We start from the raw sequence: 15,237 nt of genomic DNA, 5'->3' as shown, positions 1-15,237 counted from the left end.
AAGAGGCTCAGAAGCCTCCTTTCAAGAGGCTCCAGCCTCCTCTCAAGAGGCTCAGAAGCCTCCTTTCAAGAGGCTCAAGCCTCCTTCAAGAGGCTCAGAGCCTCCTTTCAAGAGGCTCAGAAGCCTCCTTTCAAGAGGCCTGGAAGCCTCCTTTCAAGAGGCTCAGGCCTCCTTTCAAGAGGCTCAGAAGCCTCCTTTCAAGAGGCTCAGAGCCTCCTTTCAAGAGGCTCGGAAGCCTCCTTTCAAGAGGCTCAGAAGCCTCCTTTCAAGAGGCTCAGAGCCTCCTTTCAAGAGGCTCCAGAGCCTCCTTTCAAGAGGCTCAGAAGCCTCCTTTCAAGAGGCTCAGAAGCCTCCTTTCAAGAGGCTCAGAAGCCTCCTTTCAAGAGGCTCAGAAGCCTCCTTTCAAGAGGCTCAGAAGCCTCCTTTCAAGAGGCTCAAAGCCTCCTTTCAAGAGGCTCAGAAGCCTCCTTTCAAGAGGCTCAGGAAGCCTCCTTTCAAGAGGCTCGGAAGCCTCCTTTCAAGAGGCTCAAGCCTCCTTTCAAGAGGCTCCAAGCCTCCTTTCAAGAGGCTCAGAAGCCTCCTTTCAAGAGGCTCAGAAGCCTCCTTTCAAGAGGCTCAGAAGCCTCCTTTCAAGAGGCCTGGAAGCCTCCTTTCAAGAGCTCAGAAGCCTCCTTCAAGAGGCTCGGAAGCCTCCTTCAAGAGGCCTGGAAGCCTCCTTTCAAGAGGCTCAGTGCCTCCCTTTCAAGAGGCTCAGAGCCTCCTTTCAAGAGGCCTGGAAGCCTCCTTTCAAGAGGCTCAGAAGCCTCCTTTCAAGAGGCTCAGAAGCCTCCTTTCAAGAGGCTCAGAGCCTCCTTTCAAGAGGCTCAGAAGCCTCCTTTCAAGAGGCCTGGAAGCCTCCTTTCAAGAGGCTCAAGCCTCCTTTCAAGAGGCTCAGGAAGCCTCCTTTCAAGAGGCTCAGAAGCCTCCTTTCAAGAGGCTCAGCCTCCTTTCAAGAGGCTCAGAGCCTCCTTCAAGAGGCCTGGAAGCCTCCTTTCAAGAGGCTCAGAGCCTCCTTTCAAGAGGCTCAGCCTCCTTTCAAGAGGCCTGGAAGCCTCCTTTCAAGAGCTCAGCCTCCTTTCAAGAGGCTCAGAAGCCTCCTTTCAAGAGGCCTGGAAGCCTCCTTTCAAGAGGCTCAGAAGCCTCCTTTCAAGAGGCTCAGAGCCTCCTTTCAAGAGGCTCAGAAGCCTCCTTTCAAGAGGCTCAGGCCTCCTTTCAAGAGGCTCAGAAGCCTCCTTTCAAGAGGCTCAGAAGCCTCCTTTCAAGAGGCTCAGAAGCCTCCTTTCAAGAGGCTCAGGAAGCCTCCTTTCAAGAGGCTCAGGCCTCCTTTCAAGAGGCTCAGAAGCCTCCTTTCAAGAGGCTCAGCCTCCTTTCAAGAGGCTCGGAAGCCTCCTTTCAAGAGGCTCAGAAGCCTCCTTTCAAGAGGCTCAGGCCTCCTTTCAAGAGGCTCAGAGCCTCCTTTCAAGAGGCTCAGAAGCCTCCTTTCAAGAGGCTCAGAAGCCTCCTTTCAAGAGGCTCAGAGCCTCCTTTCAAGAGGCTCAGGCCTCCTTTCAAGAGGCCTGGAAGCCTCCTTCAGAGGCTCAGGCCTCCTTTCCAAGAGGCTCAGAGCCTCCTTTCAAGAGGCTCAGCCTCCTTTCAAGAGGCCTCAGCCTCCTTTCAAGAGGCTCAGAAGCCTCCTTTCAAGAGGCTCAGGAAGCCTCCTTTCAAGAGGCTCAGCCTCCTTTCAAGAGGCCTGGAAGCCTCCTTTCAAGAGGCTCAGAAGCCTCCTTTCAAGAGGCTCAGGAAGCCTCCTTTCAAGAGGCTCAGAAGCCTCCTTTCAAGAGGCTCGGAAGCCTCCTTTCAAGAGGCTCAGAAGCCTCCTTTCAAGAGGCTCAGCCTCCTTCAAGAGGCTCGAAGCCTCCTTTCAAGAGGCTCGGAAGCCTCCTTTCAAGAGGCTCAGAAGCCTCCTTTCAAGAGGCTCAGAAGCCTCCTTTCAAGAGGCTCGGAAGCCTCCTTCAAGAGGCTCAGAGCCTCCTTTCAAGAGGCTCAAGCCTCCTTTCAAGAGGCTCAGAGCCTCCTTTCAAGAGGCTGGAAGCCTCCTTCAAGAGGCCTGGAAGCCTCCTTTCAAGAGGCTCAGAGCCTCCTTTCAAGAGGCTCAGAGCCTCCTTTCAAGAGCTCAGGAAGCCTCCTTTCAAGAGGCTCAGAGCCTCCTTTCAAGAGGCTCAGAGCCTCCTTTCAAGAGGCTCAAGCCTCCTTTCAAGAGCTCAGAAGCCTCCTTTCAAGAGGCTCAGAGCCTCCTTTCAAGAGGCTCAGAAGCCTCCTTTCAAGAGGCTCGGAAGCCTCCTTTCAAGAGGCTCAGAAGCCTCCTTTCAAGAGGCTCAGAAGCCTCCTTTCAAGAGGCTCAGAAGCCTCCTTTCAAGAGGCTCAGAAGCCTCCTTTCAAGAGGCTCAGGCCTCCTTTCAAGAGGCTCAGAGCCTCCTTTCAAGAGGCCTGGAAGCCTCCTTTCAAGAGGCTCAGAGCCTCCTTTCAAGAGGCTCAGAAGCCTCCTTTCAAGAGGCCTCAGCCTCCTTTCAAGAGGCCTGGAAGCCTCCTTCAAGAGGCTCAGAAGCCTCCTTTCAAGAGGCCTGGAAGCCTCCTTTCAAGAGGCTCAGAAGCCTCCTTTCAAGAGGCTCAGAAGCCTCCTTTCAAGAGGCTCAAGCCTCCTTCAAGAGGCTCAGGCCTCCTTTCAAGAGGCTCAGAAGCCTCCTTTCAAGAGGCTCAGAAGCCTCCTTTCAAGAGGCTCAGAGCCTCCTTTCAAGAGGCTCAGGCCTCCTTTCAAGAGGCTCAGAAGCCTCCTTTCAAGAGAGCTCAGGAAGCCTCCTTTCAAGAGGCTCAGAAGCCTCCTTTCAAGAGGCTCAGGAAGCCTCCTTTCAAGAGGCTCAGAAGCCTCCTTTCAAGAGGCCTGGAAGCCTCCTTCAAGAGGCTCGGAAGCCTCCTTTCAAGAGGCTCCAAGCCTCCTTTCAAGAGGCTCAGGAAGCCTCCTTTCAAGAGGCTCAGAGCCTCCTTTCAAGAGGCTCAGGAAGCCTCCTTTCAAGAGGCTTGGAAGCCTCCTTTCAAGAGGCTCAGAAGCCTCCTTTCAAGAGGCTCCAGAGCCTCCTTTCAAGAGGCCTGGAAGCCTCCTTTCAAGAGGCTCAGAAGCCTCCTTTCAAGAGGCTCAGGAAGCCTCCTTTCAAGAGGCTCAGCCTCCTTCAAGAGGCCTGGAAGCCTCCTTTCAAGAGGCTCAGAGCCTCCTTTCAAGAGGCCTGGAAGCCTCCTTTCAAGAGGCTGGAAGCCTCCTTTCAAGAGGCTCAGAAGCCTCCTTTCAAGAGGCTCAGGAAGCCTCCTTTCAAGAGGCTCAGGAAGCCTCCTTTCAAGAGGCTTGGAAGCCTCCTTTCAAGAGGCTCAGAAGCCTCCTTTCAAGAGGCCTGGAAGCCTCCTTTCAAGAGGCTCAGAAGCCTCCTTTCAAGAGGCTCAGAAGCCTCCTTTCAAGAGGCTCGGAAGCCTCCTTTCAAGAGCTCCAGAAGCCTCCTTTCAAGAGGCCTGGAAGCCTCCTTTCAAGAGGCTCAGGCCTCCTTTCAAGAGGCCTGGAAGCCTCCTTTCAAGAGGCTCAAGCCTCCTTTCAAGAGGCTCAGAAGCCTCCTTTCAAGAGGCCTGGAAGCCTCCTTCAAGAGGCTCAGGAAGCCTCCTTTCAAGAGGCTCAAGCCTCCTTTCAAGAGGCTCGGAAGCCTCCTTTCAAGAGGCTCGGAAGCCTCCTTTCAAGAGGCTCGGAAGCCTCCTTTCAAGAGGCTCGGAAGCCTCCTTTCAAGAGGCTCGGAAGCCTCCTTTCAAGAGGCTCGGAAGCCTCCTTTCAAGAGGCTCGGAAGCCTCCTTTCAAGAGGCTCGGAAGCCTCCTTTCAAGAGGCTCGGTTCGTAAGGCTCCTTTTAAAGGCTTGGAAGCCTCCAAAAGTTCTCAAAGCTATATAGGCTTCACTTTTTGGCGAGCCATGTATCCAGTTAGTTTTCTAGTCATTTGTCTTAAGTGATGCTCGTTCTTGTTAACAGTAAAAAAAAGGAGGTAGCTTAATGAAGGTTAAAGCTCGAAAGGATTTTTTTTATAGAATTTGATTTTATAGCGAGCGAAGAGTGATATTTTTGACGATATAAATCTTACGACCTTTCGTATGAAGAGGAAAGGAAGAATATCAGTGTGGAAATTGATATTTCGCTACTGGCAAAATAAAATGAGCTTGTGAAAAGCAGTTTCTTTTGAAGAGTAGTGACCCTAAGTTTACAATATGCCATTAACATCTAGACGAATATGATTTTTGTTGAAAAGTTCTGTTTAACTCTTTGCCTTCCCCTCGTCATAACCAACTATAAATATTATCTGAATGGTTATTTACGTCAAAAATATGTTTAAAAATTCCCAAACGTCTTTCGCCTTTAAGGCAGAGTGTAAAATAATCGAAAATTTTTGGTGAAGTCCCTTTTTCTTCATTTGTCAGTTCACTCCGACACATTCATAGTCGGCTCTGGACAGTCAATATTCAGTTGAATATTGGTCATTGAATATTTATGCACATTTTACAAATTGATAAATTATCTGAAATCTGAACACGTTTAAAATGAGTAAAGTGATTTATCACACACGACTGAATCCGATTTTCATCCGCGAGGCACTTTCAACGGTAAACATCAACATAAACAATGCTAATTATGTTTTTTTCTGCACATAGTAAACACACTCAGTGACAGTCGAATGAATGAGTTTGTGGAGTAGTCGTCTGACTATGTCATTCTATGTTTTGAATATTCATGTGATGTTTGTCAAAATTCGGACTGAAGTTGCTTCATGAAGATGAATATTTTAAGCTCTGCTTTAAGGGTTAACAGAATTTCTCGTGGAAGTTTTGAAGTGCATTTGGACAAACAAATTATTGTAATCCAGATAGACGCCACTGTTACCGCCATCTTCGCCTAGCAAAATTATGAAAAATGCCATCGCAGGCGATTTTCGACCCTCAACTGATAACTAATTTCCCTGATGGAGCAATGCATTGCCCATATCTCAGTGTTCTTTATTCACACAATTATCATTTGTGGGGTTTCTTCAGTCATCCTCTCAACTATCAACGAGTCTAGTTTGACTGAATACCACCCTTAATTATTTGAAAAATAGAGCACAACCGAGCTCTCTCTCCGAAAATACCTCCAAAAACATATGCATCCACGATTCATAAAAGGAATGAATGCTGATGCCCAGCGATAGAAGATGTACCAAACAAAAACCCAGAACGAGCGACGAGAAACACAAACCACAAGCCTCGTGGGTTCAAGCACGTTCTCATCAAGAAGCGTTGTCGGATGGTGTGTCTGCGAGTACGAGTTCAATGCGAATAAACATTCTCTCCTTGATGTCAAGTTCTACTTTCTTTGCAAGTGTTCGACATCGCGGTGTCATCGTCCTAAAAGGGGTTACCAGTAAAATGTTGATCGTCTCCTGTTGTAAAGTGTTTTGCACTTTTGATTGATGGACATTTTTGGAGAGATGTCAATCTAAATCAAAAGTCAATATCAGCAGGATAACATTTTATAGGCCTTTAGTTTGAATATAAATGGTATAAAAATCTGAAGTAAGAACCAACCTCAATATTCTTACGTCGCTGTCGCGAACCCGGAAGTCTCAATTGACCTGCGTTCCAAACGGGTGCTGTCTGACAGGATGCTCCGTTTTTTGTGTACTTCGTTTCAAGATTCTATCAAAGTTCCACGCGTTCCCGGGCATCAGATTTCATCGCTATCCTTTCTGTCGAGTGCTTCTCTTTTAGCGAATGGAAGCAGATGTTTTTTCTTCTTCGAGAAATCCACATGCTACTGATGCGATGCGGCGTATTAATAATATCCATCTTCTTACAACGGGGTGTTCGTTGCCAAGCGAACAGACAGAATCCGATGAAAGGTTCGAGCGCTTTGTAACCATCAGAACTGGATGATGCCCAGCAGAAGGACCGTCAAGTAGAAAGGACTGCGTTCTGTTCTTCGAGTGCCATCAGAGTTCAAGCTCATGAAAATTTCATATCACACCCACTCGTACGCTTACGCTCCTCGGTTCACCGTCTGGGCTGGATGGGATGCCGTGCCTGGGAGAATGCAACTGGTGTAGTACTCGGTCCCTGTTTTCCGAAGTGTTTGTTTAGAGGGTTCACTGAAGAGTGAAGATGCGCTGCGCTGCTGCACCCGGAAACAGGATGCAGCGCAAGAAGTTTGTAAACCACGACGACAAGACAATGACCTGTGGCAATGATGGTTTCCATTAGGTAACTATTTAGATTGTATGTTTGGTGGTGGTTCAAGTGAAAACTTTCAATTTGAATTGCAGATAGCAATACTTTGGCACTGCGATGACAAGGAAATATGTATCTTCTGATGAAGCACAAGGAGATCAATTTCATGAATAATTCATACTTCCATGGAACAATCCATTTTATCAAATCTGAACGACAACGTGCTACAAACGTTATTTAGTGATTCCACTGAAACACACGTTTGAAACGTCGAAACATAACTACACTCTGTTGAAGGAACATATCTATCAAACATATGAACGATGACAATTTAATTTTTCATTTTTACGTTTATGTAAAGTTATTTTTGGGGAATTTACAGAATTAAAATTAATTTTGGAAAGAAAAAAATCTCAGAAAAAAGACAGTGATTTGGCCAAAACTCCGAAACACAATGACCAATTTGGCCTATTTTGAAATGGAAGGGTATCGAATTTCTGGTTGAATGCACATTATTTTGAGTAAATCGCTACAGAAATGTATATTTGCTGTAGCTACTGTTTGATTAGATTCAATGTTAATAATTGGGAAGGTATTCAAATGTATGCTTTTGTCATTATTTGTTCAACACGAGCAAGCGTTGTATGATCATAAAAAATAAATAAATAATAAACATTTATTTTCAAATACAATAAAGTGTTGATGATGCCTCTCCCCGTATAAATATTTGCCATCCATTTCCCAAGCGAGCATACCTACAACCGAACCTGCATGAGATTGGAACTAAATATCGAGATGTCTCCCCAATTAGCAATCAAATGTCATAAATTAAATGTGCCAACTCAGTTGATTAGCATCCTCGTCGAAGTTCGAGTGAGATGCACTCCAGAGTTGGATACTGTTTCGATTGTTATATTCCCATGGCAGCTCGTTCACGGCAGAAGCGTATTTGTCGTTCAACTCGATTGATGTCGTTCGCTTGGCTACTGCTCAATGCAGTGTTCGCCCGTCCGACTGAAGCTCACTAACTATATGTGGGCGAGGGCAACTATGTTACACCGTGCAAACGATATTGACTGAGCTCGTTAATACGCGCGCATCAAACTTGAAGTGCTTTTTGCACTACCATCGGGCGCGCAGTGGGTGATCCGGGATTCACTTCCATAGTCATCGGTTATCTGGCTTTTATGAAATCCCTCCTCTGCTTAGAAAGGATAGAAGTAGTGATTTTTTGTTCGAGGTTAACGCCCAGCTTGTGCAGTAGTGGTGGTTATTGACTTATCCTTCGCTATGAACTGTTTTCATTCGCCCATGTTTCAAATATTTGGTTTTCCCCAGTTCCGAGTCCAAACTCTCTCTACAGCAAGGGAATGCAATGCAGTCGATTGAGCAACAGGTACCTCCTCGTTCGGACCAATATGGTAATTTGTGCCCTGAATGCATATCCTTGATTCCAAAAAGCGTGCAACATCAAAGACATTTTATTGCCGTAATGAAATTCCGGTCCACCTTTTGCAGCGTGGGAACTCGCATTGGTGTGTACCAAAACAATTTACCTCCCACGGACCGAAACATTGGATCGCCGTTGAAAGTTCACTAAATTTCAATTCCTTCTGTCTGGTTTGTCGACTTGTGACCGTAGGTAATGGTCGTCGCATAAACTTTTGCTCCTGACTCGATGGTAATCGGTTCATGCCCATTAAACTACAAAACAATTTGTTTCCGCACTTGCACTTACACCCGCACCAGGTCGGTCGTAAAAAAAGATAGGACGTGACCGGAAGTTAAGCGGTAAGAAACCAGGGTAATTGTTTATTTTTTCTTCATTTTGTTCCACAGGGCAACAGCAGAATGAAGATTGAGGACGATAGGATTCCAGACAGCTTGGAAACGAAGACTGATGCGGGTGAAAGTCTGCAGCAAGTAGCATTTTTTTTTTCTTTTTCTGGATGATGTGCAAAGGCATGCGTAACAGGTAGCTGCAGAAGTGTTTACGGTGCCAATCATAATTTGGTTTATGCAAATTGGAGTCTACGGGTCATCTTGTTAATTACTGGAACAACGGATATTTCTGCATTTCAATAATTTCCTTTTCGGGTCTTATTGCGGACCTGATTACTATACAGAATTTTATTATCGCAATGAAGTATCGGAAAAATCGAGAAACGTCACGAAAATATGATAGACTTTAAAAAATAATATATCTACCGTTTCTTGATGGATTTTCAATTTTCTTGGACCATTCGAAAGAAGAATCAACGCTTCATATCCAATGTATTAAAATTTTTATTTACAATTATGTACTATTGGAAATTTTGCAACAGTTAAGCAATCGGTTTCGGTAAATCAACTAATCCCATTAGCGCAGCGGTTCTCAACCTGGATTACATGTAACCCTGGGGTACCTTCGCTGGCATCAGGGGGTATCTCGGACAAAAATCCGTAATGGCGGACGTAGGGAGTGAGTGCTAGTAATGGACCCCGTGCGTATAATGGACCCCCTGAACAAAAACCGAGAGTTTACGCTTGAATCTACAATTTCCTGCAAACTTCCATAGGATAAAGTTGCTTCACTTATCAGGGTAGTAATTCCATACAATTGTTTTGCACTGGGAGACTGAAATTTAGTTATATTTACTAATTTATGAATGTAAACGCGCTAGAGGGTCCACTACTAGCACAGAAGGGGGGTCCATAATAGGCAACAGGAACATGTGGAAATGGAACATGTAAATCAAATGGGGGGACCATAATACGTATGTAAACAAACTCGATGTTGCGTATTATGGACCCGGGGGTGGCCATAATAGGCAACCTGGCTACATAATTTTAAAATACATATTTTAGTAGTAAAAATTAATGTTTTACCATGTGTTATGTACGAAACGCGATGCTGATACCTGTTGCTTGTCATCTAGTGCTGCAGAATGGCAATTGGTCATGAGTTTTACACTAGCGAAGCGATTGAAGTAAGTTTCCGTCCTTAAGGGGTCCATTACTAGCACTCACTATTACAATTCCAATCAAAACTCATTTACAAAGTTTTGATACTTGTAAATTTTTTTACTTCATAACTTTGTTTTAAACTTGTGAATATATGGCGATCAATAAATCAAAGTCAATTGAATCCTGCCTTCGGCAACCAGCACAGTGCAGTGTATGAAGGGCTGCGGAACAAAAGATCAAAAGGACAAAATTTGAAAACTTCAATGCAATCTACATGATCGAAACAAAATGTTGAATAATATGTTGAGAATATGCTTCTGAACTAAAATCTCGAGTCTAAAGTTTCAAAAGTCTCCGTTTGAAAGGCATGAAGGCTTTTTTTTCAAATAGCTCGGTTGCCACGTTGCAAGAGGATTGGAAGCATCCTCTTGCGTTTCTCGGAAGCCTTCTTCCAAGTAGCTCGGAAGCATTCACAGATAAAAAATATGTTGTAGTTTTTAATGTATTTTCATGCCCGGAGGCTCGGAAGCCTCCTTTCAAGAGGCTCGGAAGCCTCCTTTCAAGAGGCTCGGAAGCCTCCTTTCAAGAGGCCCGGAAGTCTCCTTTCAAGAGGCCCGGAAGTCTCCTTTCAAGAGGCCCAGAAGCCTCCTTTCAAGAGGCCTTGAAGCGCCCCAGCCGGCGGCCGGGAAGCCTCCTTTCAAGAGGCCCGGAAGCCTCCTTTCAAGAGGCCCGGAAGCCTCCTTTCAAGAGGCCCGGAAGCCTCCTTTCAAGAGGCCTGGAAGCCTCCTTTCAAGAGGCCAAGCCTCCTTTCAAGAGGCCAGGAAGCCTCCTTTCAAGAGGCCCGGAAGCCTCCTTTCAAGAGGCCAGGAAGCCTCCTTTCAAGAGGCCAGGAAGCCTCCTTTCAAGAGGCCCGAAGCCTCCTTTCAAGAGGCCAGAAGCCTCCTTTCAAGAGGCCCGAAGCCTCCTTTCAAGAGGCCCGGAAGCCTCCTTTCAAGAGGCCCGAAGCCCTCCTTTCAAGAGGCCCAGAAGCCTCCTTTCAAGAGGCCAGGAAGCCTCCTTTCAAGAGGCCAGGCCTCCTTTCAAGAGGCCCGGAGCCTCCTTTCAAGAGGCCCAGGCCTCCTTTCAAGAGGCCAGGCCTCCTTTCAAGAGGCCCGGAGGCCTCCTTTCAAGAGGCCCAGAGCCTCCTTTCAAGAGGGCCGGAAGCCTCCTTTCAAGAGGCCCGAGGCCTCCTTTCAAGAGGCCAGGAGGCCTCCTTTCAAGAGGCCCAGAGGCCTCCTTTCAAGAGGCCCGGAAGCCTCCTTTCAAGAGGCCAGAGGCCTCCTTTCAAGAGGGCCCAGGCCTCCTTTCAAGAGGCCAGGAAGCCTCCTTTCAAGAGGCCAGGCCTCCTTTCAAGAGGCCCGGAAGCCCTCCTTTCAAGAGGCCAGAGCCTCCTTTCAAGAGGCCCGGAAGCCTCCTTTCAAGAGGCCCAGAAGCCTCCTTTCAAGAGGCCCAGAAGCCTCCTTTCAAGAGGCCCGGAAGCCTCCTTTCAAGAGGGCCCAAGGCCTCCTTTCAAGAGGCCCGGAAGCCTCCTTTCAAGAGGCCCGGAAGCCTCCTTTCAAGAGGCCAGGAAGCCTCCTTTCAAGAGGCCCGGAAGCCTCCTTTCAAGAGGCCCAGGAAGCCTCCTTTCAAGAGGCCTGAAGCCTCCCTTTCAAGAGGCCCTGCAGCCTCTGCGAGTCTGGAAGCCTTCCTTTCAAGAGGCCCGAAGCCTCCTTTCAAGAGGGCCCGGAAGCCTCCTTCAAGAGGCCCTGGAAGCCTCCTTTCAAGAGGCCCTGAAGCCTCCTTTCAAGGCCCTGAAGCTTCTCCTTCAAGAGGCCTGAAGCCTCCTCAGAGGCCCGAGGCCTCCTTCAAGAGGCCCTGAAGCCTCCTTCAAGAGGCCTGAAGCCTCCTTTCAAGAGGCCCTGGAAGCCTGCCTTCAAGAGGCCCTGGAGGCTCCCTTTCTGCGAGGCCCAGCCTCCTTTCAAGAGGCCCTGGCCCCTCCTTTCTGCGAGGCCCAAGCCCCCTCCTTCTCAAGAGGCCTGAGCCTTTTCAAGAGGCCTGGCTCTGGTGAGGTCCAGCCTCCTTCAAGAGGCCCGAAGCCTTCAGGCCTGGAAGCCTCCTTTCAAGAGAGGCCCAGGAAGCTCCTTTCAAGAGGCCCCGGAAGCCTCCCTTCAAGAGGCCCGAGCCTCCTTTCAAGTGCCCGGAAGCCTCCTTTCAAGAGGCCCTGGAAGCCTCAAGAGGCCCAAGAAGCCTCCTTTCAAGAGGCCTGAGCTCCTTTCAAGAGGCCCCTGGAAGCCTCCTTTCAAAGAGGCCCGGAAGCCTCTTTCAAGAGGCCTGAAGCCTTTCAAGAGGCCCTGAAGCCTCCTTCAAGAGCCTGGAAGCCTCCTTTTCAAGAGGCCTGAGCCTCCTCAGGAGCCTGGAGAAGCCTCCTTTCAAGAGGCCCAAGCCTCCTTCAAGAGGCCCGGAAGCCCCTTTCAGGCCCGGAAGCCTCCTTCAAGAGGCCCGGAAGCCTCCTTTCACAGGCCCGGAAGCCCTTTCAAGAGCCCGAGAGCCCCAAGAGGCCCAGCCTCCTCAAGAGGCCCGGAAGCCCTTTCAAGAGGCCCGAAGCCTTCCTTTCAAGAGGCCTGAAGCCTCTTCAAGAGGCCCGGAAGCCTCCTTTCAAGAGAATCGGGCCTCCCTTCAAGAGGCCCGGAAGCCTCCTTCAAGAGGCCCTGGAAGCCTCCTTCATGAGGGCAGGAAGCCTCTTTCAAGAGGCCCTGCAGCCTCCTTTCAAGAGGCCCTGGAAGCAAGAGGGCCTTTCAAGGCCTCCTTTCAAGAGGGCGCCTCCCTTTCAAGAGCCCTCCTTTCAAGAGGCCTTGGAAGCCTCAAGAGGCCAGAGCCTCCTTCAAGAGGCCCAGCCTCCTTTCAAGAGGCCCTGGAAGCCTCCTTCAAGAGGCCCTGGAAGCCTCCTTTCAAGAGGCCAGAAGCCTCCTTCAAGAGGCCCAGAAGTCTCCTTTCAAGAGCCCGGAAGCCTCCTTTCAAGAGGCCCGGAAGCCTTCCTTTCAAGAGGCCCAAGCCTCCTTTCAAGAGGCCCGGAAGCCTCCTTTCAAGAGGCCCGGAAGCCTCCTTTAACGAGGCCCGGAAGCCTCCTTTCAGAGGCCCGGAAGCCTCCTTTCAAGAGGCCCTTGAAGCCTCCTTTCAAGAGGGCCCAAGTCTCCTTTCAAGAGGCCTGGAGGTCTCCCTTTCAGAGGGCCAGGCTTCCTTCAAGAGGCCCGGAGGCCTCCTTTCAAGAGGCCCGGAGGCCTCCTTTCAAGAGGCCCGGAGGCCTCCTTTCAAGAGGCCCGGAAGCCTCCTTTCAAGAGGCCAGGAAGCCAACGATAACGTTTACAGAGATAGTTGGTGGGAAATTTTCGAGCAACTGCCTGCAAAAAACAGATTCGCAATGATCGCATCTAGGGTCAGTTTCAACAGCGTATGAACCGGGGAAAATATTTTTTTAGGGAACCTGTATGCACCTAAATAAAGTTAGCGACGGGTAAAATTGGTTGGTTTTGGTACAGAAGGTACAAAATTGTGGCCGTAACTCCCTACATCCCCCTCCAAATCCGGCCCAGATCACATCGACTGCGGTTCCCACGAAAAAAATTTTTTAACATTGACTTCCGCAGCACACAAGTACACTAAGGTCGCTTTTTATGCGATTTGTTTTTGGTAATTTCTGGCTTTCATATTCATTAAAGCATTGAAAAACTCCACAAAAAATTAAAATAGCAGGTATTTAGAAACCTGTGCAAATTAACGGTTGAACCAGAAATCGAAAACACATAACCGCGTAAAAAACGATCGCAATGTAAAATTGTATGCTGCAGAAAATCTACTTGCATCGGTGGCGTCTGCAGAGATTATTTGGTGGAAAATAACCGGCGCCTGTCATTGCCGACAGCAGCACTCAAGCGGTACTTTCTGACAAGGTTCAGATTCTCGTTTTGCGGCTCTTATTGATCGAAAGACGTAGTACATATCGAAAATAAATCGAACCTTTTCAGAAATTCATACAAGAGGGTTAAATAACAGGAATTTTCTGCAAATTACAAAACAGTACCGGATAGTTATGCAACTATTTCTGGAGGACGGTTTTTAGCGGTTCTCACTTTTTTGAAATTATAATTGATACTTCTGGAAAGGACTGATTGGAATTTTATTTTCTAGCAGCGATCGCGATCTTTGAAGCCTGAATCCTTCTGTAACTTAAGTTAAATTGGTACCCAGAGAATCGTCGAGTGATTAATTTTCAGGTGTTTTCCTGACAGCGCACTTGATTTTTGGCGGATCCGTTCTCACTAACAACTTTGACAGATCAAGATCTGACAACGTCGATATGATACTGTTAGCTGGTTTCAGTCGAATATCGAATCAATGTGTCGCACTTTTCAGAATATCTACATTTTTTGGCAATGTTGCTTGATTATAAAAGTTCTTAAGCAATCAGATACAGTGATCTCATATCCTCGACTAGAATGTTTTTTTGCTCAATTAAGTAACTTACCGAATTCGGGGAGAATATTGCAGACAGCTCCAAATCATCCGACATCAGATTGCTGAAAGAAACAAAACAACGGAAAAAAAACGTTACTACTTGGTCAGTAATAAATTATCAAAAAGCACGCTCAAAATTGATTCAGTTGCACCTCATAAAATCGGTAAGCTCTAACAATAAAAAAATGACTTTTATGGACTAGCAGCGAAATGAGGAAACGCTTGTCGGCAATTGAACTTTGAAACCGATTTATCAACTGGGCGAATAATTATCTACTTCACGGACTATTACTATGTCAGTCTTCTTTTATGTGGACTTTTGTGCTTCCAGAGTGTCTAGATACCAACGAGGGTCATTACACACATAAAATAAATAGCAATTTTCTCTGTGAAATTCGCAAAGCCATTCCATAAAGAAAATAAGTTGCTATCTCCCCTGATGTTGAAAGGTGTTGAACTAGCGATCCAGCTATTCCATAAGCGAACTTGCAGAATAGTAACCTTCGATTTCATTCCGAAAATAGTTAAATAAATAAAGAATAAATGAAAACGAAGAGAAATAGTATTTCACTATGTTGCAATGTGGAATACTGCTCGATAGTGCGTCCCGGGGTAGAAATATTTTTCTTCATGTTTTATAAGCTTATTACTTTTTTCGTAATCATTTTTGGCAAATTGCGGCTTCGGGAACCACTAAGTTCAAAAAGTTGCTAATATCTAGGGATCCTATAATGAGATATATGCGAAATCGGTTATTTTGAGCCAATCGAGCAGGCTATATAGACATCCCCATCTAACTTTCTTAGCTTGAAAATAGCCACCATGTCCTGGGCACAGTGTGCAGGTAGACCGCTATCAGTTGCATCAAATGTCAACAATCGTCAACAAAAACAACGATTATAATATAGATTAATAACTAAAAAATATCCACAAAAATAAAAATTGAATTCTGTTCATGTTGTTCACGGTGGAATAAAAAGCAAATGGTCTCGTTACAAAATTGATCGTTTAGAGCAAGTTTTCAATCAATAAAACTCATTATTTATATTGGGTGCAAGTCCCTGGAATGAAAAAAATCCTTGAAAAAACCAGATCTGGTACCTATGGTCTATATAAGCACCCAACAGCTAATCTTCGGGTCTCGGTCTTCCTCGCGAAGACATTAAAAGTCGTGTTAGTGCTTTTAGAGGCCACTTTGTGGCAGCTGGTCCTCCTTAATATCGCCAAGTAAACATTAGCTTGCTTATCAGGAGGGTAAATTGTCAGTGACTGCATTACATTATTTAGTTACAAAAATAGAAAGATTTTTTTTTGTGTCTTTATTAAGGAGACTTTTAATAGAAAGATTTTTTGAAGCAAAAGAAATTTCACTTGCTGCTTCACTAGACACAATTCTATAGCAAAAGCTATGGCCAAGCCTTCCACAAATACATTATCGAATGCATTAAGGCAATGTTGGTAAACA

The 15,237-nt window shown here is 46.7% G+C and overlaps 1 protein-coding gene across 1 annotated transcript in view; it reads right to left on the bottom strand.

Moving 5' to 3' along the window:
- LOC134210055 (uncharacterized) overlaps nucleotides 1–15,237 on the bottom strand; it is a 923,126-nt gene that overhangs the window by 64,502 nt on the left and 843,387 nt on the right. Inside the window, exon 10 of the mRNA XM_062686079.1 lies at nucleotides 13,783–13,834. Within this exon, the coding sequence (XP_062542063.1) occupies nucleotides 13,783–13,834 (52 nt within the window). The remainder of the gene's footprint in view (nucleotides 1–13,782; nucleotides 13,835–15,237) is intronic.

This window comes from Armigeres subalbatus, chromosome 2 (genome assembly GCF_024139115.2).
Source record: "Armigeres subalbatus isolate Guangzhou_Male chromosome 2, GZ_Asu_2, whole genome shotgun sequence".
Classification (NCBI taxonomy): Eukaryota; Metazoa; Arthropoda; class Insecta; order Diptera; family Culicidae; genus Armigeres; species Armigeres subalbatus.
The sequence above is the reverse complement of the archived record's forward strand: the minus strand, read 5'-3'. Positions and strand labels throughout refer to the sequence as shown.